General features: G+C 44.8%; 1 protein-coding gene across 1 annotated transcript in view; it reads left to right on the forward strand.

Moving 5' to 3' along the window:
* JAKMIP2 (janus kinase and microtubule interacting protein 2) overlaps positions 1-27,185 on the forward strand; it is a 139,672-nt gene that overhangs the window by 49,466 nt on the left and 63,021 nt on the right. Inside the window, exon 2 of the mRNA XM_006124528.4 lies at positions 22,444-22,714. Coding sequence (XP_006124590.1) covers positions 22,586-22,714 — 129 coding nt within the window. The 5' untranslated portion in view covers positions 22,444-22,585. The remainder of the gene's footprint in view (positions 1-22,443; positions 22,715-27,185) is intronic.

A 27,185-nucleotide genomic window follows, 5' to 3' on the forward strand; every position in this document is an offset into this window, starting at 1 on the left:
CAATTTCCCTGTTTGCCCGATCACTAATGTTTGAAATGAGAGGCTACAAATCCTATATTCTGATTTACTGAGTATAGTTCATTATTGTGCATTATATGATGAACACCCAGATCAGGAAAGAAGAGGAGATAAAAACACAGATGTGTCTTATTCTTTCTGTTGGTGTGTGCATGCGTGTGTGTGCACACACCCATATACAAAGACTCTGCTGCTTTCTGCTCAAGCACTCAGTAGTATTTATGTATTCTAGTCCTAACGCTGTTCTCAATTTGCTGAAATGCTGAGCTGGCATTTTGGCAGGTACTTACTTTTTTCAATAATCACAGAAGCACAGGAATTACAACTGGAAAAGATCAGTTAGATCCCACCTGGTCCTTCACACAGGCATAAGTGTTGGTTTTGCTCTACACTCCCGTACTTTGACCAGTCCTTTTTTAAATTACCTACCTGACAAGGGGTCCATGCTATTCCCACCTGGACACTCACTCTCCTACCATCTATCTTGATACGCTTCTTGAATTGTCCCATATGTAAGTATCTGGGAAAGCTGCAAATGGAAATATCACACCAGTACCAAAATGGATTTGGTTGCCCTATTTTTTCATTGGATATTTTTCACACCTGCCCCCACTCAGGTATTTCTTTTTGCAGTCTACCCTAAGAAGAATTTAAACAGCATATTAGTAGCCCTCCTTGTGATGGGTCCCCATGCCCTGGGATACACATCCTATCACATCCGTGGCGTCACTATAATACTGGTGACACCTCTGAAAGTCTTTTAGAATTGTCATCTCAGCATAATGTAGTTACCTTGAATGAAAAAAGAGTCATTTTGGATGTCTCTGTGCCATTGACTTCACTGGATAATGGTATTTAATTGGAGGAGGGGGCCATATGTACATGCCACAGCCTCCTTCCACACAAATGGAGTTTAATAAAACTTTAAAGACCTTGGGCCTGATTCTGCACTCAGTTACACCAGTTTTGTAATAATTCCAGTTTTGTAATAATTCCACACCAGGGTAAAACAGGATAAACCTAGTGGTAAATCGAATCCCTTCTTACTAAAGGGAAGAATAATTCAGTTAGGGGAAAGCAAGTAATATGAATATAGAGAGAGACTTTTACAAGTGCCAACAAAGACAATGCACAAATTGCTTGACTCAAAACATGCAAAGACTCCTTGTGCAGGATGGGCTCATACACACCTGGATCTGTTTCCTAAATTTGGGCTATGCACAGAATAATCTCAGATAATTACTTGTAGATTTCAGCAGTCACACACTGACAGGGATCCAAATAAGGCCTATTGATAATGTTGTTTTATGTTGTATCTTTCTTCAGAACCCCACGTGATTTATCTGTTGAAATTCCACCAGTCCTACATGAAAAGTGTATCCTTTTCTTTACAAGTACTCAATTTAATTAATTTTGCCAAGCAGGAAATCCTCAAAGGGTCAGGCATTTTAAAGGCCCAAGACTATATGTGACCTCCTTTTTATGTAATTTTTATGTAGGTCTTGAATAATTTCCATTCTCCACTTTAGTGTGACTTCTGATGCTCTGTTTTCAGTTTTCTAATCTTAGAAATGTCCTCAAGGTCAGAGAATAATACTTTGTACATCACCTTCCTTGTATTACTTGTTTAAAATCAAGCTCCAGGGAATGCCTTTTTTAAAAAAAGAGACACTGTCAAAATTGACAGAACCCCAAAGTGCCTCTTTCCTCTTCCCACCCAGATAGTGTTCTTCTCGGATCTCACAAGCAAAGCAAGGTCATATTGGTAAGATACTTGGCTGGCACCCTTCCTAAAATAGTAAAGTGTGCTTTACAAAGCAGTGTTGATGATGTGGTAGTTGGCACTCTTCTGTCTGCATCAACACTGAATCATTCTCCCTGCCTTGTGTTACAAGGGATGGCATTTGTTACAGTGATGGAAACCAAGGTCCTGACTCAGTGTCATCATTAGCTGTCTTGGATAAGGTGTTCTTTTTCAGTTCCTCCCCCTAAACTGTTTTGTGGTGTTGATCAGTGTTCCCTCAGCATAGCTTCATATTAATTAGCCCTGCCCAGTTAGAGGCTCAGAGTTCTTTGCATGGAGCTGACTGGCTGGGCGGGCTTGATTAATCACCTGTGAAGACATGCTGCCTCCCAGCTTAGAGGGAACACTGAATGTGTGCTTTTAAACAGTTGGGGTATGTCTACACTACTACCCTAGTTCGTACTAGGGTGGTAATGTAGGCAACCGGAGTTGCAAATGAAGCCCGGGATTTGAATTTCCCGGGCTTCATTTGCATCTCGCTGGGCGCCGCCATTTTTAAATGTCCGCTAGTGCAGACTCCGTGCCGCGCGGCTATACATGGCACGAACTAGGTAGTTCGGACTAGGTAGCCGCGCGGCACGGAGTCCACACTAGCGGACATTTAAAATGGCAGCGCCCGGCAAGATGTAAATGAAGCCCGGGAAATTCAAATCCCGGTCTTCATTTGCAACTCCGGTTGCCTACATTACCACCCTAGTTCGAACTAGGGTGGTAGTGTAGACATACCCTTGCTGCATATCAGACCAGAGGGGGCTGCATCTTGGTGATGGATAGCTGGATCATCTTACACTTGTAAGCTGCCTTTCCAATAGAAGACATTAAATATATAGAGATCTAGACCAGTGGTGGCCAACCTGCAGCCTGCAGGGTCCCATGCAGCCCATCAAAATTCTATGTGAGGCCTGCAAGGCGTTCTGTTTACCATGGCCCCCACACACACAGGGTTGCCAGAGTCCACTGGTTTCCATCCACAGAGTTTGTTCTTACTGGTATTACTAAAGTGACACACATAAAGCAAGGTCATGGGAAGTGAGTTATGTGCTAACTGACTGTAAAAACCATGTGCTCCCTCTGCGTCCAATCAAAGCGCTCCTATGGTTCAATTGGCACACCCAGAAATTCTGAGTCTACAAGTACACTTAGCAATTCTACCTATGCTGGGAGACTGTCTTGGTTATAACAGTCTTGTGGCCTGCCCGTTGAGATGAAGAAGGACCACATATAAGGCCCATTCACTAGCCTATTTGCCCATCATTGAGCTAAATTGTGAGTAGCTAAGTGTCTTGGGGCAAGGACAGGGGAAACAAGGGAGACAGTGTTCCCCTTTCTTGTGCACATGCCTAGGAGGCTCTACAGAATCTGCTTTGCCCTCAGGCTGCTGATTATGACTGGCTCAAGATACCTGAAACTCCCAGTGCTCTCCTAGGATGACAGTGCCTCAGGAGTTCAAGGACTGCCAAAGGCTGGAACCAATAGCAGTGTTCAGTGTCTAGCAGAGCTCAGAGAGCACACTCTGCAGCCATTTATCTGAAAAGGTGCAAGAGGAGCATCGCATGCACTAGAAATTCAGAGCCAGATTCTCCTCCCACTGACACATGGCCTAGCTCTAACAATGGAAAAGTTGTCATTTCCAAGGTACACTGGTGTAAGTCAGAGACGACTCGGGCACACAGATTTTAAAGATAAGGTTGCTGTTACTTTAAGGGATGGGGGAAGGGTTTATTTGGACTCCTCCAGCCTTGACAAACTCCTTTTAGAAAACAAACCATGTCTTGGGCAGCCACTGAATTATTTGAATGAGAAAATTCTGCCTGTGAAGCAGAATCCATTCCAGGCTCTCGCTTCCTCAGAGTTATGATTGTTTGGCCTTCCACGCCAGGTAGTTCAGCTTGTCAAGGCATTTTTTCCCTCTTGAAGTGTAGATTCTATCTCACTGCCTCTCAAGTCCCCCACCATCCATCACACCACCACACTAATATGTTTCTTCAGCCTGGAAGGCAATGACAATCACCTCCGTTTGTTTGTGTGTAAAAATCACAATGGACAACAGAGCAGCCAAGTAGAACATTCAATTCCTGGGTTTTCAAACTATCCCTGATGCACTTGTTGTCTGATATTGGCAAGATTGCACAGCAATTTGTCAACCCCAGCACCAGGAGACCAATGGGCCCAAGTCTTTCACAGACATCCACACACATCCACAAACGCATTCCTTTTTGTCCAGATATTTTCTTATTTTAGCAACATTTTGAATGGAGATATTGCGTCCAATTCTGGGGCCCCCACTACAGAAAGGATGTGGACTCACTGGAGAGGGTCCAGCAGAGGGCAATCAAAATGATTAGAGGTCTGGAGCACATGACCTGCGAGGAGAGGCTGAGGGATTTGGGTTTGTTTAGTCTGTAGAAGAGAAGAGTGAGGGGGGATTTGATAGCAGCCTTCAACTTCTTGAAGGGAGGTTCCAAATAGGACAGAGAGAGGCTGTTCTCAGTAGTGAGGGATGTCAGAACAAGGAGCAATGGTCTCAAGTTACAGTGGGGGAGGTCTAGGTTGGATATTAGGAAAAACTGTTTCACTATGAGGGTGGCGAAGCACTGGAATGGGTTACCTAGGGAGGCGGTGGAATCTCCATCCCTACAGGTTTTAAGTCTCGGCTTGACAAAGCCCTGGCTGGGTTGATTTAGTTGGGATTGGTCCTTCCTTGGGCAGGGGGCTGGACTTGATGATCTCCTGAGATCTCTTCCAGCTCTGTGATTCTATGATTCTGTGATTTGATCATTGGGAAACAACTGGCTTTTCCCCCCTTCTCTCCTCTCCCACTTACCCAGTATTTTTCTTTTGTTTGTTGTCTGGTAAATACTGAATCCTTGCAAAAGCAACTTCACCATGTATCTCAATATACTATCAAGTAACATCAAATAATAGGTCCACATTCAGGGAAACACTTAAACACATACTTTAAGCACTGGTGTTTTCCTGGTAGGGATGCTTTCTAGTTGGACTCACAATGAGACGCTGTCTTTAAGTCTTAAACACTTTCTGCTTCCAGCCTAAAAGTGTATATAACTCTAACAAAAAATATGTCTCACATTAATATTTAAAAATCCTATATAGTCTCAGCCATACAAGGCAATGGCAGCCAGCTGGTCTACAGCAGAGTAATATCTTAGGGTATGTCTACACTACAGCGCTGATTTGAAATAACTTAATTTGAATTAGTTAATTCAAAATAAGATAATTCGAATTAGTACATCTAGACCTAAAAACTAATTTGAATTAGCGTTTTGCTAATTCGAAATAGCATGTCCACATTGAGTGGACCCTGAATCAAAGGTAAGGCTGGCTGGAACCAGTGCCGGCAGGGCATCAGGGTCGGACTTAGCGTGTGGGGCTGCTGCCTCAGGCTAGCCTAGGGCTATGCTTTAAGGGACCTGACCCCCCCATCTCGGACAGACAGTTCTGAGGTTTCTCTGCTTGCTGGTCTACCTCGTTGAGGGACAGCAAAGCATTTGTGTCTCGGAGTGCTCTGCTTGCCCTCACTCGGGACACACGGCACTCTGCAACGTGGAACCAGACCTGCCCCCCGGGAACTCTGCTGTGTCTCGTGGACATGTTGCCAGCAGCCTGGCTGCACTGTCTGCAAGCTGCCATCTGGGAGGACCATCAAGGGGATGTCAGGATCCAGGGGGCCCTGTGGGAGAACTTCCACCCTGACGAGCGCTAACAGTCTCCCCAGTCTTCCCCACTAGGGGCTTATGCCCCATTCCTCCCTCTCGTCCTTCCACTTACCCTTCCTAGTCCCCCCTTCCTGATGTCAAATAAAAGACACGTATTTTCAAAAATAACAACTCTCTTTATTCAACACAACTGGGGAGGAGCAATGAAACTGGGGAGACGGGGGAAAGGAAGCGGGAGAGGGCAGGAGAGACGGTGGGAGAGGGGAGGGGGAACACTGGGAGGAGAGAGCTGGAAGGGGGAAGCAAGGGGAAGAAGGGGGAGGGGAAACTCAGGAATCAGGGGTGGGGGGTCTCGCCGGGCCAACCGCCTCCCAGCACAGCGAGGGAGGGGATCTCAGCCTCCCCAGGGGGATGGGGTGGAGGGTGCGGAGGTTGAGGTGGGGGGGGTGTGGACATTGAGGAGGAGAGTGTGGAGATTGAGGAGGAAGCAGTGGGGGGGCAGAAGTGGGAGGAGGGACAGTATTTGGGGGGACAGCAGGCGCAGGACCAGCAGGGGGCACCTTGCTCTGCAGCAGGGCCCGCAGGTTAACATTTCTGGCTCGGTCCTCAGCCAGCTGCTCCTGGCGGAGCTGCAGGTCTTCCCACATCCAGGCCTCCATGGTGCGGTGCAGGGCTCGCAGGGCCCCCAGGTGCTGGTCCCAGTACTCCAGCTGCGTGGTGGTGGTCCGGAGCAGGCCGTGGGTGCGGGAGCATGTCCCTGGTGGGGTGGTGCACCCTGCACAAGCAGCTGGTGCAGCTGTAGAGAAAGAAGGGAAGTGGTCAGTTCTCTCTGCGGACACAGTGGATGATGCCCAGCCGCCCCTCCCCCCCCGCCGCGACATGAGGGTGACCGTGCCCTGCACCGTCAGAGCCGCTGTGCTTGCACAGAGGCCATGGTCAGGATGTCTGGCTTTCCCCAGGACTGGGAGCTGCCCCAAGACCACATCCATGCCCCTGTGCCGTGTATAGTGTGGCCAGGGCGAGTGGGAGATGTCCCCTGCCTCTGTGTAGAGGGGGTGTGTGAAGGGAGGGTGTCCTGCTGGGTCCCACCCCGGGGTCGGGAGCGTGTCAGGTCTCTTCACACACGTGAGTGCCTATTGGGCTACAGCCCCTGGATGTCACGCAGCTGGAGCCACCTGCCCAAGAGTGGCATGGCATGTGCTCGCACGTGCACAGGTGGCTACGTGATCTGTGAGAGGCATGGCCCACGCGCGCAGTCTCTGGTCTCCCTCCCCGCCTACCCCATGGGCAGGGGACAGTGCTGGCACTTACCTGGTATGGCCCCCCTGGACGACCCCGCCGACTCCAGTGCCGGAACAGCTGGCGGTGGCCCCTCCAGTGCGCCCGGGTCAGGGCCCTCTGGTCCCGGCTCGCTGCCTCCTGGGCTGGCATGGACCACCCCGCCTCCCAGGAGTTGGTCAAGGGCGGGGAAGTAGGGGCAGGTGGCAGCCCCTGCTGCGGCACCACCTCCGGTGGCCCTGGCGTACGCCTGCCTCAGCTCCTTCACTTTCAGGCGCACCTGCTCCTGGGTGTGCCTGTGTCCCTTTTGAGCCATGGTGGCCTCTATGCGGCTGTAGACGGCCGCATTCCTCCTACTAGTACGGAGATCATGGACGGTGGGGGCCTGCTGCCAAACCTCATTGAGGTCCATGACCTCTGCACTAGTCCAGGAGAGCACGTGCCGTCTTCAGCCCTTGGCTGGCCCCTGGGTGTTGGGAGACTGGGCGGGAGACGGCTGGCTGTCACTGGTTGCCTGGCTCATCCTGGGGCCACTGGGTCAGGGGCAGGGCCTGCTGGCAGGGCTGACTCTGGCAAGTGCCGTCTGGCCAGAGTCTACCCCTTTAAGGGCCCCGGGGCTGGGGGAAAGGAGAGGAGTTTTCCTTGTTTGGCCCAGAGTGGTCACCAGGGGGAACCTGGGAAGGGCTGGCCTCCAGCTACACAGCCCTTAATTCGAACTACTTAATTCGAACTAGGTATTACTCCTCGTAGAACTAGTTTACCTAGTTCGAATTAAGCGCTCTGCTAGTTCGAATTAAATTCGAAATAGCAGTTTGCATGTGTAGCCCCTATTAAAGTTAATTCAAACTAACGGCTGTTAGTTCGAATTAACTTTATAGTGTAGACATACCTTTACATACCAAAGCGGGCATGTAAGATGAGAGAAGTGCTTATAAAATCTTCCTTTATTCTATGTTAAAGCAACTTTATCATGAATTTTGCATCTCCAGATATTCTCATGATTTCACAGTTCCAAACTATCAGGCTATGTTGGGACCTTTCAAACAGCATCTATAAGACATGCCCAAAGCAACTGCTGTTTAAAAGCCAGTGATAACAGCACTTCTTTCTATTCCCCCACTATTTTATGTACTTATACAGCAAACCTCTCCCCCCTACAAACCAGGTCTCAGAACCTAGGCTCCAACCCGAGCAGAAGTGGCTAGTCTGTTATATTTAGCTCTGTAGTGCCAGCCCAAATCAGTTGACCTAGTCTCTGAAAGTCACTCTAATGTCGTGCAGTACCTTTCAATAGAGGATTTCAAAGTAGTACCTTGAATGAATTGCTGTTCAACTGTTTGTTCTCATGTTTACTGTGTAGTACCATGTTCTTCTCAAACCTTGCTCTGAAGACAGAATTATTCATTTCCTCATGGCCTTTTCAATGACATTCATCACTACAGTATCCAAGTGCTTCCCAAATGTTAATGAATTTATTTGCACAACACCCCTTTGAGAGGAGGAGGTGTTGTGCAAATTTACAGAACAGCTGAGACACAGAGAGAGTAAGGTCAAAAGTATCCACTAATTGTGGGTTCCCAATCTGACACACATAAAACCTGATTTTTCAGAGCACAAAAGAGTTATTTATAAGTTCATCTGTCAAAGGTCACCTCCCACTGACATCAACTGCTGCTCTGAATTGTTAATACTGCAGATCAGGCCCCAGGATCCCAATTCAGACTCTCAAAAATGAGGAACACATTAGTGATTGCGTGTGAAAAGTTTAGTTCAAGTGACTTGCCCAGCATCACATGATCTCTGTAGCAACGAATGATAAAATCCAGTTCTCCAGGGCACCATTCACCTTCCTTAACTAGAGCTGTGTCTAGACTGCCTTCTTCTTCCAAAAGAGGAAATACAAATGAGGAAAAAGGCAATGCAAATGAAGTGCTGATTAGCATGTTTGCACACTTCATTTGCATATCCTCTTCTGATCCCTTTTTCAATAGAGGTTTTTTTGAAGAAAAAAAAAGGGGTCTAGACGCGGTTCTTTCAAAAAAAATCCTTTTTTGAAAGAAGGCTATAAACCTCAATTTTGAAGAAGGATTCTTTCAAAAAGGGGGGGGCGTTTTTTTTGAAAGAACCGTGCCTAGACTGCTTTTTAAAAAAAAAAAAAAAAAAAAAAAACCTCTTTCGAAAAAAATCAGAAGATGATATGCAAATGAAGCGTGCAAATATGCTAATCAGCACTTTATTTGCATTTCCTCTTTCGGAAGAGGAAAGCAGTCTAGATGCAGCCTATGAGACCATCCTTTCTCTTTGTGCAAGCCTCTGCCTCACTGATTGTTCACCTTCTAACTTCTGTAACAAAAACATCTGGGATCTAACACACCACTTTCTCCAGCTCTACACAACACTGACTTGTCCCTAGAGCAGGTTTCTCCTGGGCACTTAATGAGGCAGGGGCCCTGTAGAGAAGAGAGTATGTGCCTGTGTAATTAAAGATTGTGTAATAATGTAGCAGGTTTCAAATGTTAACAACCTAAGGACCACCATTTTGATTTAAAAATTTTCAGGGACCCCCAAACCCTCTTGTTCAGCTCCTACCCTGAGCCCTTCCCTGAGGCCACACCTCTGCTCCAAGCCTTCTCAGAGGCTCCATAAGAACATAAGAACGGCCATACTGGGTCAGACCAAAGGTCCATCCAGCCCAGTACCCTGTCTGTTAACAGTGGCCAATGCCAGGTGCCCCAGAGAGAGTGAATCGAACTGGTAACGATCAAGCGATCTCTCTCCTGCCATCCATCTCCACCCTCTGACAAACAGAGGCTAGGGACACCATTCCTTACCCTCCTTTGTGCTGCTCCTGTGGTCTGCTTGCACCACCTGCCGCCACTCCTACCAACCGCCTGCCAGTTGTTCCCGCCAGCCGCTCCACTGGCCGCCCACCAGTCGTTCTCTCCAGCTGCTCCACTGGCCACTTGCCACCGCTCCTACCAGCTGCCCACCGGTTGCTCCCACCAGCTGCCTACAGCCGCTCCTACTGTCCACCTACCGGTCACTCCTGCCAGCAATCTTCTTGGCTGCAGTGGGTCCAGGCCAAACCAGTGACTTCAGCTCTTAGTGATTTCAACTCTTTAGCCAGCACCTAAGCTGGCAAAAGATTCCAGCTTCCACTGGACTAGCAAAAAGACTCCTGATGGAGTCCGCTTCAGGTCTATCTTTAAAAGAAGGAGGAAAGAGTCAGGATGAACCAGTCTTACAGCTCACAACTGGTAGGCATGAAGCAGGCTGGCTCAAGCCCTTTCCTCCCCAACTCAGTTCATGCAACTCTGGAAGGGGAAGGCTTGTTCATCTGAGACCTCTTACAATGATGGTGTCTCTCCTGCAAGCACTGGTGTCATATTTTACAGTTCCCACATTTAGGGGTAGCATGATTTGTGACCCCACAATAGCCCAAATTAGTTATAGTACATCACATTCCATTCTAACAACCAGGAGCAGCCCAAGGCCGGCTGCCGCAGCTGGCGCCCTAGGTGGAGCGCACGATTGGCGCCCCCCACCTGCAGGGCCATCAATGGACTGATGTCATCAGTGGGCACCCCAGGCACCCCCGTGATGTCATCATCAGGTGACCAGGGTGGCGGCACCCTAGGCAGCGGCCTAGTCCGCCTATAGCCCCGGGCCGCCCCTGCTAACACCCAATCCTCCATCAGCTCTGGCTGAATTGGATTTACATAATCACATCATGGATTCCTTCCCCATCCCAGCATGAGCTGTCTTTACATATCAACAGTTACTTATCTTGCAAGGCTAAACAACTTCAGCTGGCTGCATTTCAAGCAGTCCTTCAGACCCCTGGCTTACACAAGTCAGGTTCAAGGTACAATGATGGATCTGTATGTTTATGCCTTCATGGTACAAATCTACCTAACGGAGAAGCCTTTTGAGACTATTATTTCTGAATATCTTAATTTCAATAAGACAATCAATTCTCCCTACATTTTGTAATAAGAAAAATATCTGAAACAGACAGAGCTAGTTGAAAAATGTTCCACAAAACTGTAGTTTTATCAAAGTTAGAAATATTTTGCGGGAATTTGTCAATTTTGACAACATTTTTCAATGGGAAAAAGGCAAAACAATTTGCTTAGACTTTTTTATTTTGTTTTATGTTATTTAAACATAGCATATTAATGATAATTATGTTATATTAGCATCAAAACAAAGCAATTGAATATTATCAAAAGGGAATGTTTTTATGTTGCAGAATTTTCATTCCAGAGTAAATTCTGAAAAATTGATTTTTGACAAATTTTGAAATGTCAGAATTTACTGCAAAATGTAAATTCCATTTCTCCCCGCTTATCCACAAATAATACCACGTCCTACTCTAGTGACTCCTCAGAGGATGTGTCTAGACTACAGGGTTTTGTTGATAAAAGTGGACTTTCGTTGACAAAACTATACCTGCGTCTACACTACCACCGAGTTTTGTCGATAGAACTCGGCAGTTTTGTCGATGGTGGTAAACCTCATTCTACGAGGAATAAGGCAATATTGCATCTACACTGTCCTTTGCGTCTACACTCTTCTGTCGTCAAAGCGGCTTGCTTTTCTCGACAGAACTGGCTGTAGTCTAGACGCTCTTTGTCAACAGAAGCTTTGTCAACAGTATCTGTCGATAATGCCTCTGTCGACAAAAGCCTATAGTCTATACATACCCTAAGATAGGAGATTATTATCGCTTCTTTTTACAGATGCAGAATGTGAGGGACAGATGGTATGTCTAAGGATGTTAAATTTCAAGCACATGGAGCCCATTTTAATCTATTAAAATTTCACAGACCCTTCCCCCGCAACAATATAGGTGTTTTCAAATGTTCCATTACTTGATAATCATTTGAAATGTATAATAGTTCATGAGGTTCAAGGGCAGAACTTCGGGTGGGTAGGGGGCAAGGACAGAACTTCGGGAACGTGAGCGGGCAGCAGCCATGCACACTGAGACTTGGCTTACTTTTGATCCCATTCTCCATAAGCTAAGAGAACATGGGAAAGGTGCTTGCATGTCATGTATGCCTTTCATGCCTGGCTGATGTTTGAGAGGCATGCGCAGCATGCAAGCACTTTCTCCTCAATCCCTTAATGTCCGGGATACAAGATAAAAACTAAGCCGCAACCCAGTGCACATGGCTGTAGGGGGGAGAAGAAAAGGAAAAGAAAAGTAAGGATTGGGCAGCCACAGGTTAACAGACCCAGAGTCTGCTCACTCAAGTTCTGTTAACGCTGGGCTTACATTGCAGTGTAGACATACCTACAGAGATTGAACATCTTACCATGGGCGACACATAATACAACTGCCGAAGTCAAGAACAGAGTCCTGACACCTGTGCAATGCTCTAAGCCTACAGAGTTATCCATCTCACAGTCATTCCCACAACACAGGGTATAACAAGTGTAGCAAAGAACAAGTATGCCAGCAGCTACAAGTAATGAACCAAAGCTCTGGGGATACTCATGTAATTTGAAATATCACAAGGGAGAGATATTGTAGACCCAAGCTGACCTCTAATTTCCTGCCTATCCAATGTTCTTATTTCTCTTTCCAATGCCCTTGTAATTTTTTTTCATATTTGCTTTTTTTCTCTCCAAAATGCTGCCTCTGCTATTTTTCCTCTATAAATAAAATATTTAATGCGCTCAGCTAACTCTCATTGATGACAACGAGTAGTCCTGTGGCATCTAAGGGTACATCTACATAGCAAGGCAAAAGTCGAATTAAGATACACAACTTCAGCTATGTCAATTGCCTAACAGAAGTCTTGGTTCGAACTAATGTTACTCCTCAAAAAATAAGGAGTAACGTTCATTTGAACCAAGGGTTTGATTCGAACTAACGCATCCCGGAGCGCACTTCCTGGTTCGAATCAGCTGTTGAGTAGACTAACGCGCAGGCGAGATTATGCTAATGAAGTGCGGGATATTTAAATCCCCGCTTCATTAGAAATTTCAGTCGGCTACATTTGCATCCCTAGCTCGAACTAGGGAGCAAGTGTAGACGTACCCTTAGGAAATAAAGGATTTCTTTATAGACTGACAGAAATAGCCGGCTGCTGTATTGTAGCCATGTCAAGTGTTGCTGAGAATTTTGCCAATTGATGCTCATTTGGCCGTAATTTCCCTTCTCCTCCTCTTTTTTTTAAAGGGACATCTGACACGTTCTAAGCTGGACTGCGAGAGAGATCATTTCCTGTTATTGGTAGATTGCAGCTTCGTTTTGATTGTAAATTGCTGGTGATGGATGACAGGCAAATGGCCATTCTGGCCTGTTGGATGAGAACAAAAGGGTGCCAGAAAGGCAGCTTTGTAGGCTGCTATTTCAAGACCCAAATTATTCCTGCTCCACCATCCAGACTATTTTATGGAGACTACTTGGTGGGAAATAAAATGGATCAGATCTCATCAGTGAGGGTATGTCTACACTTGCTCCCTAGTTCGGACTCGGGATGCAAATGGAGCATACCAAAATTGCTAATGAAGCGCGGGATTTAAATATTTCGCACTTAATTAGCATATTCACGGCCAGCTGCCATTTTGGATTCAAGGTATTGTGAAATAAGTTGCCCTGTGTAGATGTGTTATTCCGAGAGAAAACCCTTCTCTTGGAATAACTGTTATTCCTCGTGCAATGAGGTTTAACAGTTATTCTGAGAGAAGGGTTTTCTCTTGGAATAACACGTCTACACGGGGCAACTTATTTCGCAATACCCCGAATCCAAAATGGCACCCGGCAGTGAATATGCTAATTAAACGCGGCATATTTAATTCCCGCGCTTCATTAGCAATTTCAGTATGCTCCATTTGCATCCCTAGTCCAAACTAGGGAGCAAGTGTAGACATACCCGAGTGACTATTAGTGAAAGGCCATATGCTTTTACCTTTGCATAAAGTAAAAGGGGTTTTGGAGACTGGAAAGACAGTGGAGTTGTGTGTAGCCAGGTTATTTCATTGGCCCAATTCGTAATGTTAACTGTGATGCAGGATCTCTGAAAAAACGGTGCTTTAAAATGTTATTTTAGAAATGGGATTTTATATGCCGCAAATACAGGAAAGTATTTCACTCTCATGGAAAACATGGTGAGGCTCTGCTGTCAGAATGCCTGCAGCACTTCTATGGATATCAGTAGCACAACTACACTTGTAGGGGAGCATAATATTAAGGGCAAGCCCATGATGTTCTGATTGAAGCACTTTGCCTCGGCTAATTTAAGTCCCAAACCTGCAAACCTTCAATGCATGTTTAACTTAACACATTGTGATTAGTTCCCTTACAGTTGGAGCTAATTAAAAATGGAATTTCCATTCCATTGCTTTGATTTGGAGTATCACGATACACTGTCTTTCTGGAAGACATGCCTTAGCCAACCACAAGTTATTGGGCTCAATACAGAAGCAATTGGGTGAAATTCTATGGCCTGTGCTAGCAGGAGGTCTGACTACATGATGTAATGACCCCTACTGCTTTTAAAACCTATGAACCCTCAGGCATATATTAGGGCAGTGAAATGGGAGTCAGGATGCAAGTTCTAGTCTCAGCTCTGTCACTGACTCCTATATGAATTTGGACCCACTTAGGACAACTTTTTTAAACTTAAGTTTCCTTCAGTTAGGTGCCTCAATCTGTATTCAGGCACCTACTTATATGGACAGATTTTCAGAGGTTCTGCACACCTGCAACTTCTTATTGCCTTCTTTGTGAGTTATAGCGACGAAGAGTCCTGTGGCACCTTATAGACTAACTGAAGTGTAGGAGCATAAGCTTTCGTGGGCAAAGACCCACTTCGTCAGATGCATGTAGTGGAAATTTCCAGAGGCAGGAATAAATATGCAGGCCAGGATCAGGCTGGAGATGACCAGGTGGATCCAATCAAGGAGGATGAGGCCCACTTCTAGCAGCTGATCTGGAGGTGTGAATTCCAAGAGAATAGAAGCTGCTTTTGTAGTTAGCAAGCCATTCACAGTCTTTGTTTAATCCAGAGTTGATTGTGTCAAACTTAAAGATGAACTGTAGCTCAGCAGTTTCTCTTTGAAGTCTGGTCCTGAAGTTTTTTTGCTGCAGGATGGCTACTTTTAGATCTGCAATTGTGTGTCCAGGAAGATTGAAGTGTTCCCCTACAGGTTTTTGTATGTTGCCATTCCTAATATCAGATTTGTGTCCATTGATTCTTTTACGTAGGGACTGTCCTGTTTGGCCGATGTATATAGCAGTGGGGCATTGTTGGCACATGATGGCATATATTACGTTGGTGGATGTGCAGGAGAATGTACCAGTGACAGTATGGCTGATCTGGTTAGGTCCTGTGATGGTGTTGCTGGTGTATAACTTTGTGAGTTATGGATGCCCAGTCCCTATGTAAATCAAGATACTTATTTCCCCATCTTTTCCCCAAAATGTATATACTAATTCTTGCTTATCTCACAAGGCTCTTGTGAAGCTTTATTAACTCTTTTCTGAAAAAGACATTGAGATTCCCTGATGAAAGGTGCTGTGGGAATATAAAGTACTGCTTGTAAGTATGTCAGGTATGTTTTATTGGTGAACACAATGGTAAGTCTAGAATTAAAAATGATGAGATGGCCTGATGGCTTCCACATAAGGCACATTTAGAGAGGAGTGTTGCAAATATGTCCCTTAGTATGCATAATTTATATTAAAATGCTTTACCCTGTAGCTCAGACCTTACGTGCAACATTACATCAATATCAGCTGTACACCCCTGAAACATAGAGTTTAAATGTAAGTGCTGACAGACTTTAGCTGTAGAGGGATTAGGTCTCCGATAAACGGTATGGAACACTTTGGGGTACATTAAAGAACTACTCATCTGTGCCTATACATTGAGCTCTGCTGAATAGCTAGTCAAGATGATTTCTGACAGGTTAATACAAAGTGGTGACTTTACTGAAAACATGAATAAGCAGCTCAGTCAGGAGCTATGAGCTAATGGGATTTAACAAATGCTTTAATTCTTCATTTTGATCTCCACTCCTGTCTGGGATGAACTGAAACCTGACTACAAAATCAAGCTACCTAAGATTTTGTCAATAGAGAAAGATTTTTCAAGATTTTTCCCAAAAGAAACATTGTACTGGCCTATACCTAACACTTATCCTGCCACCTCTTCTTGTAATGGGGTTTGGACAAAGCCTGACTTTTTCTTATTATTAATCTCATTCACATGGATTGAAAGGTGACCACTATCACAGAGAGTCCTTTACCTAGCATTGTATTATCACACATGTGCTTGTTCAGTTTTTGGGACAACAGGATGCATTTTCTTACCTCTCTAATTAGATCTAATTAGATCTCTAATTCTGAGATCTGAATTGGCGCTCACAGACTTCATTGGCAATTTTACCCAAGTAAAGACTAAACAAAGGCCTAGCATTTGTCCCATTCATAATATCATAAATCTAAGTTAGTGAGACCATTCACAGGTGCTAGAGCCAAAAGACCAGGCTTTTATTCAGAATATGATATAGCTTTATGTCAAAGAAAAGTACTTATTATGTTAATTATTTAAGCCTCAAAACTAGACCTGTACAGGGCAAAAAAACTCCTGAGGATATTTTCAAGAGTTTGAAGCTTTTTCCCATCTTGAATAAGGGTAGAAAAGCAAAAATTTCAAAAATATTCACAACCAATATTTTTTTCATTTTGGGTCAGCTGAAACATTTCATTTCAATAATTTCAGAATGTTTCATTTTTATTTCAATTTTTTTAAACATTTTTTTGCCCGTCTAATTGCAATGAAGTCATTTTGCACTGGAAAATCTTAAGTTTTCATTTAGAATTTTTTTTTTTTAACATTCTTTTTTAATTAGAAAATTCATCAAACCAAATTAGATTTACAAATAGTTTCAGTATTGATGAAATAGTATTTTTGATGAAAAAATTACTTGTTGAAAAATTCCCAACCAGCTCTACTCACAATGCCCTTCCAAGACAGGTTATTATTATACCTCTTCTACAGATAGGAAAAGTGAGGCCTAGAATTAAGTGACCTTGCCAAGATCATTCACTAACGTACTGAGTGGAAAGGATGGGAAAAGAACACAGGAGTCATTTATCAAAATCCCTGATCTAACCATAAGACCACATTGCCTCTCTTCACAACTCTCTTTGATCTGGGGAGGTCAGTTTTAACTTGGCTCATCTTACTGTAAAGTTTTCTTAAGTGCTACTGCAGACAGACAGTCTAGCCCCAAGGTTATCTGCAAAATGTATTTGATAGATATTCTTAACTACTTTGGTAGATTAGGCTATAGCACAACTCAACACCCTAAATCCATTCGCCAGTGCATCAAAATGTTTGTATCAGAAATGCTGCTACTTCCCTTTCACAGACACTGTAATTTATTCATTTATACTGAACTCTGAGTCCAGCAGGGCATGTGACTATCACAGTTTATGTATTCTCTAGGGTGATTAAGGTAAGAAAATGCAACAGATCATCGCTGAAAACTAAGAATTTTGTACAGCTCAAGTGATAAGCGGCATGCACCAAATATCCATGTCTACAGGGATATTTCAGTTATTCTCTGAAGGCAGGTCTACATTACCAACCAAACTCTTTCCATTGTTGGTAGGCACACCAGCCAAACCAAATTCCAAGAGAGTCTGTAAGTGAACAGAACATGGCTGTTTGATTACCGGTGGTTTGTTATCTTTGCTAATAATATAAATACTATTTTATAGCACGTAAGTTAGTTTCTGAAAGTTATTCTACTGGAGCACTTTTGGAGTTTTAAAGCCCACTTACCACTTCTTATAATCACACGCTTGTAGGGTAAGGGGTGTTTTTAGGTATGTTCTGGTTGCATGAGTACTGCATATTTAAATGTAAAACAGGACTGTGTAGCACTTTAAAGACTAACAAGATGGTTTAATAAGTGATGAGCTTTCGTGGGCCAGACCCACTTCCTCAGATCAAATAGTGGAAGCTATTGATCTGAGGAAGTGGGTCTGGCCCACAAAAGCTCATCACCTATTAAACCATCTTGTTAGTCTTTAAAGTGCTACACAGTCCTGTTTTTTGTTTCAGCTGCACCAGACTAACACGGCTACATTTCTACCACAATTTAAATGTAAGAAGACTGCCTGCCTGTCTTCAACAGATCAGGGCTGTGAGAGGATTCAGAATTATTTTTCTAAGCAGGAGACAATCACTTTCTTTGCTGTTTTCTTTATTGTAAAGTAAATGACTCCTCTCTGTGAACTCCCACAGACTACTGGCTCAGTGGAGAGGCAGATGGAGGGAGGGTTGCCAGGTGTCCGGTTTTGACCCGGACAGTCCAGTATTTGAGCTTTCTGTTCAGGAAACAAATTGAGAAAATATAAACGTCCAGTATTTTCTAAATAAGATGTAATGTAGATTGTGATGTAATGACAAGTGTGGCCGGTATTTTTGTTGAAACCATCTGGCAACCCTAGCTGGAAGCCACAACAGATTTGAAAAGATGGAGAAGAGAAGCATGTTGCAGTCTGTGGATCCACTAGAGAGCTTACAGTGGGGCAGCTGTATCAATGCTCTCTAATGTAGCCATTCCATGCCTATGGGAGCTTTCCCATTCACTTCATGAATCCATCTCCAATGAGCGGCAGTAGCTATGTCAGTGGGGGAAACTCTCCTACTGATGTAGCGCTGTCCACACCAGCATTTAGATCAGTGTAACTTATGTTGTTCCTGTGGGTGGGTCACTCAGACTCCTGAAAGATGTAAGTTATACCGACATAAATGGTACTTTAGACATAGCTGTAGACAAAAGGGAGCCAACAGTGATAAGCTGAAAGGTCTTAGAGAGATCAGCAACACAATGGGATTCTCTGCAGAAAGTCTGGAAGGAGCTTGCAGCATGCTGAAAGTGCCTGGGACCGGCTACATGTTCAAGGAAAGTCATGATAGTACAATGAAGCTGGCCATCTAAAGGAAGAAAGTTAGAGCTTTATAGCTGGGTCTCCCTATGGGATGTGAAGTTGCAGAACACACAATGAATGCTCCCAGACCACTTTTTATAATCAGTAGAGTTGAGACCTGCTAATGAGTATGGTGAATGCAGACTGAGAGGCAAGCCAGCTATGGGCAACCATGAATAGTGAGTGGACTGCATGAGTGGCTCTCCTTCATCTCAGTGGGCCGCAACAGCTGATTCGTGGTCTTCCAGCTCCTGGAGGGTGGGGAAGGAGCAGGGACGGAGTGTATATCAGAGGATTCACAGTACTCTGAAAATGCTGGGAGGGAGGGGAAGGAGTAGGAAGTGCAGGGCTCCAGTGCCCCTGAGCGCAAGAGACATGTGAGGGGTGGGGGACACAGGGCTCCACAGGCCTCAAGTGGAACCCCAGTGGCCTGCATGAGGCCTTCGGGCCATAGGCTGCCTACCACTGGGTTAAACCCATTCAATACATTGAGCTTATCTTTATTTTTAAAGCTATAACACACATCCATCCCAGGATAACAGTCTTTGGAGAGATGATAAAGCAGCACATGCAAATACCTCAGAACTGTAATATTTCACTGAACGTTGCTAGGAGTTAACACTGAATCCCAAGATGAAATGACATATCCTTTTTCTGACCTCCTTTTGATAGTTGTGTGTTTTTCAATCACAGAACACTCATATTTGCGCATTCCAGAGAGAACATTATTAGTGAAAGATACTAAAATAAGCAGTGTATTGTCATTTGGTCATTATTTACGAAGTTTACCGAATATAGTAAGGATGCTACTCAAACCGTTAGTTCAATGCCCATTAAGCCTCTCGATTATTAAGAATCCATAACAGGCTACTGTTCTTACCAGTGATTATCGTCTTGGGACACAATACTCCATACACTTACTTCAAGGCTCAGTGCTTACTGAGTTCCAGTGACTTCAGAAGGGATTACTCACAGTAAGCACTACACACAACAGTCCATGAAGTATTTGGCCCCAAAGCAGAATTTGGCCATACAAATTGCAATTAGTTAACATGCTTGCAATGTTCGTATTAATATTGATTATATGACTGTTCTGTATTACTATTATACTGGGTTTATATCCACAGTCATTGTTTTGGTCTTCTATAACCAATTCATAATCCCATTATGAAACAATCTTATAGAGCCATACTATTAAGTAAACTCAGTTCTGTGGCTAGTCATAATGCCAAGTCAGCATTTTAAGATTTGTAAGCAAAGTGGCCCAGTGCATTAGCCAAAGCTTCTGTCTCAGCAGTTCAGTGTGTCACAGCAGTCTCAGTAAACTGCTTCCTATCCAGATGCCAGAACCATGTTTTTATCTATGTAAAAATGTATAATGTATATTTGATAAACTAATAGGGAGTAAATTACCCCTTTGGAAGAGACTAGGAATTTGTCACGCCTCATTTTAGATCCTGTCTTTACGTTCACATTTCTAACTGTGAGTGGTGCTCCAGTTGCTGTTTAATATGATTTTCCATGCTGTGATTACAGCCTGCTCTATCTTCATACACAACAGCTATCTGGGTAACACGGAGACGTTCCATCTGGGTAGCCATGATATGTTTAATCATCATTCTTTATGCTCTCAAGCATAAATATCCAAAGTATCTCATTCCTGAACTGAAAGCATCCATCTTTTTACAAACTGCTGCTTTTCTACGAGAGACTGGCCTTAAAGTATCTCAGCACACCACAGGGCTACTCCGACAGGACTGCAGGCAGTGATGCATGTCATCTGCAATGTTATTAGAATGTTTGAGTCAGGAGATTACTCTCAGCCAATCAGAACTGAAATGGGCTCAGAGCCTCTCTTATCCTCTGTTGACTGGGGCTCTGAACTAGCATTGCCAGTGAAAGTACTTTGTACTGTAACTGTAGTTTAGGTTTTAAAACCAAATGGCAAACAAGCACTTCCCTATAGGAAAGCATCTTCTGCGATTTTTTAATCTATTTTCTTTCCTGCTTAGCTCACATTCTATTTCCTTTCTCCAGCTCAAGCCCTTTCATGGTTAATCTTGTGGAAGTTCAGCCTTTGTTTAAACCTAAGCAAGTCTTAAGGCATTAGCATTCATATGTCATAGGCAGTCAGATTTTCAGATTCGTAACCATCCCCACCTCTTTCACCTCCCTGAGCTGGACAGCATAATGTCGTCCCTGTGTGCTGCATTACAACGCAGATGAAAAGAATGAATCACTGGTACTATACGGCTTCCAGAGTAGATTTTCTTTCACAATAGTAACCCACTCCCATAACAATCATGAGTTTCAATTGACTGTAATCTTTGGGCTCCATTCTGATCTCCGTCACACCATTTCAGTACTACTAGAAACAGTGCAATGGTATAACCAAAAGCAAGATTAAACCAGTTTTGCATATGAATTGTGGCTGAAATACTGGCCGCATTCTGATCTCCATTACAATCATGTAAATCTAGAGTAACCCTATTGATTTCAAAGGAGTTACGACAGCATAACTGAGAAGCAGAATCAAATGGAATTAGAGGGTGACATTTTCAGGATTCATTTCACAATAAACAGGTGGTAATAAAAATTAATTCAAGGTAACAAGAAGGAATGCAAGTTTGTTCACTGAATGACAAAATTATTCATGTGGACTGGGTTCTTGCCTCCAAACAGGGCTGGCCTTACCATGAGGCGAACTGAGGTGGCCGCCAGACTGTCGGGGGAGGGGGGGCACCACTAGGACTCAGAGTGTAGAAAATTGTGTCTGCTGCTGGTGCATATGTATTGTCTCTGCTCTAGATGCACAGAGATGGTGGAGTGCTGTGCTGGAGGAAGGAGGGCCCAAGAGTCATAACAGGCAGGCAGGAGAAAAGATGGGGGCGTCATTTGAGCTCCCCGCCTCAGGTGCCAAAATGTAGTGGGCCGGCCCTGCCTCCAAAAGGTATCAATCACCCTTGTGGGAATCTGCAATCTCTATTTCTTATTCATCTAGAGAAGGGACACTGAGACCAGGCTTAATTTTCTCCAGTAAATACAGAGAAAGTTAAAATTGGTCCTTTCATATGTGACCAGGGGGAAGGACACAAGGTGTAGGGTGAGAAATAAGCCAGTACACACTCTACTATGCTAGTCCTGAACTTCTCCAGGTCACCAACCATGTGAAAGTTTGTCAGTTTTGTGTTGTGAACAATTGTTGTGTAGGACTTGGAGATGCTAGACTTCATGGTCATGGATGTGCCTAGGAAGGTGGCCATCGCGGGTCAGAGTGGAGACACAGACTGATAAGGCAATGCTTATTCCGCTGCTGCCAATGTTGTGCTAATTCTGTGGATGCACAGAAAATCTTTCTCCACGGCTGTGAATCAATGCCAGCCACCAGAATGAGCATTCATTTTAAAAACTCTCTCTCTGTGTTTCGCTACAAAAATCCTTATGAAACAAACTGGCTGCTACATCTTTGCAGAGTGCCCACTGGAAAAAACAAGGCAAAGAGAGGACATAGCTTTTCAGGCCATAAGACATGCCAATCTTACACATAGCGATGTGATTGTGCTAAAAATCCCCCTCTGCAAGTCTCTGGAGAGAGGTCGCAGTGTTTGGAAAAATGAACTATTGTCTTTATGTTTCGTAAGCACTCAAACCACTGTGATGCCACTGACCCACTGACAAATAAACATGTGTCTTATTCCTCACAGGGCTTCCAAAGCGGCTGAAGACAGGACCTTAAGGAATGTCACACAGTAGGTGCTGAAACAACTTGCACTGAAGGGAACCAACAACGATGGCAGTCCCTGTTTGAAAGGAATTAAACGCATAGACTCTCATTAGGAAGAAACAATGTCAAAAAAAGGACGCAGCAAGGGCGAGAAGCCTGAGGCACTGATTGTTGCCCTGCAGGCAGCCAATGAAGAGCTCAGGACCAAGCTGACAGACATTCAAATTGAGCTGCATCAGGAGAAGTCGAAGGTGAGTGACAAGTCAGTATTAAATGACAATATCTGCAAAGGAGAAAAAGATCTTGACAAGCTATACAGCAGAAAATCAAAAGAGGGCACACCTTTTCCCGCTCAGAAGACAGGGCCTGATTTTTCTCTACTTACACCATTTTTATCCTGGAGTAACTCCACTGACATTAGTGGAATTACTCTCGTTCTCCTTTGGAGTAAATTAAAGGAATCTCAAGCGCTTGAAAAAGTTTGTTGACCTCAAGATCCTGGCTGCATTCCAATTAGTTAGATTTTCTGACACTCTTAAATTCAGTGTTAGTTCTGTGACTTCATTTGTAATTGCTGCTTACTGGGTAGTATTGCGGTACATTCTTGAAGGATTGCTTTCAGACTCTCATTTCAGTGAGTGAAGTACTCCATAAATATGTAGTGTGTGCGTCTGTGCTGCAGCTTTTAAGGCTAAGTTCACTGCATTGTAAACCCAGGTCTATGCTATCCAGGGTTATGAATTTAGCGCCTCCTAACCTGCACTGGAACTTACACTCTGCACAGTAAGTTGTAGACCCCGGTCTCACCGTCACACTAATGCCTCCATGTAGCACTTAAGACTATAAAGTCAGCCCTTCTGACTTTGATCTGCAGCTTGTGTTGCATCCATACTATAAACTATCAGCAATTGAACCAAAGAAACAGTGGGTTCGGGATCTGAGCCGTTCCTAGTCGGTAGTCCTGAATGCTTGCTTACCTGAATTAGATTACACTGTGTATGGACAGAAGGTGGGCTTGGTCTCAACCCTGAATCATAGCCTCAGTTTAATGAGCAGTGTAGACATACATTTAGGGGGGAGGTTCCACAAGGGGAGAACGTCTCAGAGCTTCAGCAGTTTTTAGCCCTGCATCCCAAGCCTGAATCAGCTGACCCATGCCAGGTGCAACCATTCTGCTAGTCTTTTTATTCAGCAGAGACATACCTCAAAATCCATACAAATCTACTGACAGGAGGGAGGGGCAAAGGGGACAGGTGACCCAAGGCCCAGCAGTTTAAAAAGGCTGGGGGCTCCCAGCCGCCCCTACAGCAGCAAAGGCAGCAACCAGAGCCCTGAACCCTTTAAATCAGCGCTGGAGCCCCACGCCGTGCATGCCAGATAACACTGTAGAGCTGGCTGAGGAAGGTTTATCCCCACCACTTATGCCCGAGGCCCCACCTTACCAGGGACCTCGAGCCAGCCTACCCACTTCCCTCCCCTTCCTCCCCACTTGCTCAGGGCCTGGCAAAGTGTGTCAGCTGCTCTGAAGCCATACCTTAAAGTGCAAAACCAAAGCAACTCATGGCAGCAAGTCTCAGAGCTGTGGTCTGCAGATATGGGCTCCCATTACAAGGCTAAACACAGCAGTGCATATTTTCCTGCTTGGTCTTTAAAACCCAGAGAGGAGGGTGGGAGTCTGAGCCTACCTCCAGCTGGCCTGGAAACAAATACACTGTTATTTTTACCCCCTTTGATCAAGCCTGAATCTACAGATCCAGGCTGATTCTCTCTGCCTCTGGTCTTTGTTTTGCCATGTGGACAGACATACTTTCAGACAGTGGTCTCCAACCTTTTTAACCACAAGATCACTCCTTCAATGTAAGTGCAATGTAAGATCTACCTCACACCCACATACCCTTGCCTGGCTTCTTTCCCATCCCTTCTCTGAGGCCCCACCCCTGCTCCACTCCTTCCTTGAGGCCTCACCTTATTCACTCCATCTTCCTTCTTCTCCCATCCTCACTCGCTTTCACCAGGCTGGGGGAAAGGTTTGGGTGCAGGTTCTGGTCTTGGGCCATGGGGTTTGGAGAATGGGAGGGTCTTAGCCCAGGGCGGGGACATTGGGGTCCAGGAGAGTTTCAGGGTGCTAGCTCTGGGAAGGAATTTGGGTGCAGGGTGACTCCTGTCTGGGGCAGGAGGTTGAGTGTAGGAGGAGATTCAAGGCCTGGACAAGGATCCAGGAAGCAGGCTCTCTGGCTGGGCACTGTTTAACTAAGACAGCTTCCGGGTGGTGGAGCAGTAGAATTAAGACAGGCTTATGCCTGGCACTGCACCACTCCTGAAAGCAGCTGGCATGTACAGCAATGGCTCCATGGCACATGTGCTGGCCCTCATCCACAGGGACTGAGCCCACAGCTTCTATAGGCCACGGTTCCCCGTTATTGATCAATGGGAGCTGCAGGAATCGTGTCTGCAGGCAAGGACAGCATGTGGAGACCCCCTGCTCTGCCTTTCTCAGGGGCTGCAGGGACATGCCAGCCCCCTCCAGGAGCACAACTACCATGGGGATAATTACTCCAGCCATGACAGGTTAGGCATTTTAGAGCTCATTACTCAAAGAATTAAATTTAAGTGTAAGAGAGAATGGGTTTGAAGTAGATCTTACATTGCATTTAAATTGAAAAAGTGATCTTGTGGTTAAAAAGGATGGAGACCACTGCCCAAACCCAACATCCCTCTGAGGCCTCCAGGGATTCTCAGGAAGCTATATTACCACTGTCTTCGGCAGTACGTACACTGAGGGAGCCCTTCCCCGATGGAATTTGGGACTTACGCCACTCCAGGCCCTGTACCCAGCTGAAAGGGCTGGACTGGGGTGAAGGATCTCATCCACAGTGTAAATGCCTAGCTGCCACTGTGCAATGCTCGGCAGAGAGGGTGCAGATAGTCTTCCCACCTCCTGCTGGTTGTGCTTACAGAAGGGGAAGGTTTCAGGTTGCCAAACATCACCATGTTTTGAGGTTCCTTTGCAATGAAATGGGATTTGTCTCCACTTTCTTACAGGTGCTTCTGGTCAGGAGCACATGATATTACACTTGTGCTCTGGGGTCTCTGGTGCATTTCCAGATGCAATTCAAAGTATTGCTTTCATCCTAGAAAGCATTGTAGGGCTTGGATGCTAGTGAGATAGTGTCACTCTTTAGCTTAACAAGCTGTTCTTGAAGAAAAGCAAACAACACACAAGTCCCAGGTTATAGTTGCTGTTGTTTTTTTATCACCCACTCCTGAGGTCTTGAACAAAATACAGGACTATGTAGCACTTTAAAGACTAACAAGATGGTTTATTCGATGATGTCATCTAATAAACCATCTTGTTAGTCTTTAAAGTGCTACATAGTCCTGTATTTTGTTTCAGCTACACCAGACTAACACGGCTTCATTTCTATCACTATTCCTGAGGTCTTGGGCAGTGCTGCCCACATACCAGCCCTCTGAATCTGCCAGTGAGCCACTAGCAGTTTCAATGGGCAGCACTTACTGATGTGTTTCCCCTCCCCCCACTGATCGTAATTGAAGCCTGTGGCCAAAATTCTTCCACTCTTTCACAAATAAGCACGGCCTCAGGCAAAAAAACCTCGGCCAGGCTGTGAGTAGCTTCCAAAACCAAACAATAGCAAGTGCTTTAGTTTCCATGGGTTTTTTTATCATAAAAGGTTTTCTTATCCATATATCAAAGCTAATGGTAATCTCAGGGCCATCGGCCAGGGGAGTGGAAATCGTTTCTTTACTTGTAGCAGAAAGAAGATGAAAGAACATAGACAGTCTGGGGTTATCTGAAGTGCTGATAATCTCTGGGGGTGTTTTTCCCCTCCCCCTCCATTCCATAAGATTTATAACCATTGAATTGCAACCCATTTTAATTCTGGACAGGATTTGCAAGCAGCAAGGAAACTGACACCGTCGTTTGAATTCATCCTGCATCCCAGACTGATCTCAGAATCTGGAAAGGCACAATGGCTTTTTTAAGCCTTGGCTCTAATGTCAAGAGATTAGCTTCTTTTCTTAGGAACCATAGGCTGGCTGCCAGGAATTTGAAGGAGCAGTGAACTTCTCTCATGCTTTCCACTTCATTTTCTCACTGACCCTCTCTGTTTTTGTTTCCCCTGCAACCATAGGTTAATAGTACAGTAGCTCCATTGTGATATGCTGTCAGCTATCAGGCTAAGCGGTGAGCACCCTTTGAAAAACAGAACACTCATATTTATGTGCCTAAATATAGAGTCAAGTGCCTGATTTTAAATTCTCAAGTTTGACAACTTTGTCCTGGGTGTTGGAGAGCTTGGGACCCTAAAAACAAAGCTGAGCATGCACCAGCAATGTGATGCAACTGAGACAAAAAGCTACTACCATTCTGGGGTGTTCTAATGGGAGGATCATATGTAAAGATGGGAGGTAACTGTCCCATTCTGCTCAGCACTGGTGACTATGGTATTTAGTTCTGGGCACTACACTTTAAGAACGATGTGGACAAATTGCTGAGACTCCATAAGAAAGCAACAAAAATAATTACAAGTTTGGGAAACATGACCTAAGAGGAGAGATTAAACCACTGGGCATGTTTAGCCTTGAGAAAAGAAGGTTGGGGTGGGGGGCAGATGTGATAACAGCCTTTAAATATGTCAGGGGCTGTTATAAAGAGGACTGTGATGAGTAGTTCTCCATACCCACTGAAAGTAGGACAAG

Source organism: Pelodiscus sinensis, chromosome 17 (assembly GCF_049634645.1).
Source record: "Pelodiscus sinensis isolate JC-2024 chromosome 17, ASM4963464v1, whole genome shotgun sequence".
NCBI classification, from domain to species: Eukaryota; Metazoa; Chordata; order Testudines; family Trionychidae; genus Pelodiscus; species Pelodiscus sinensis.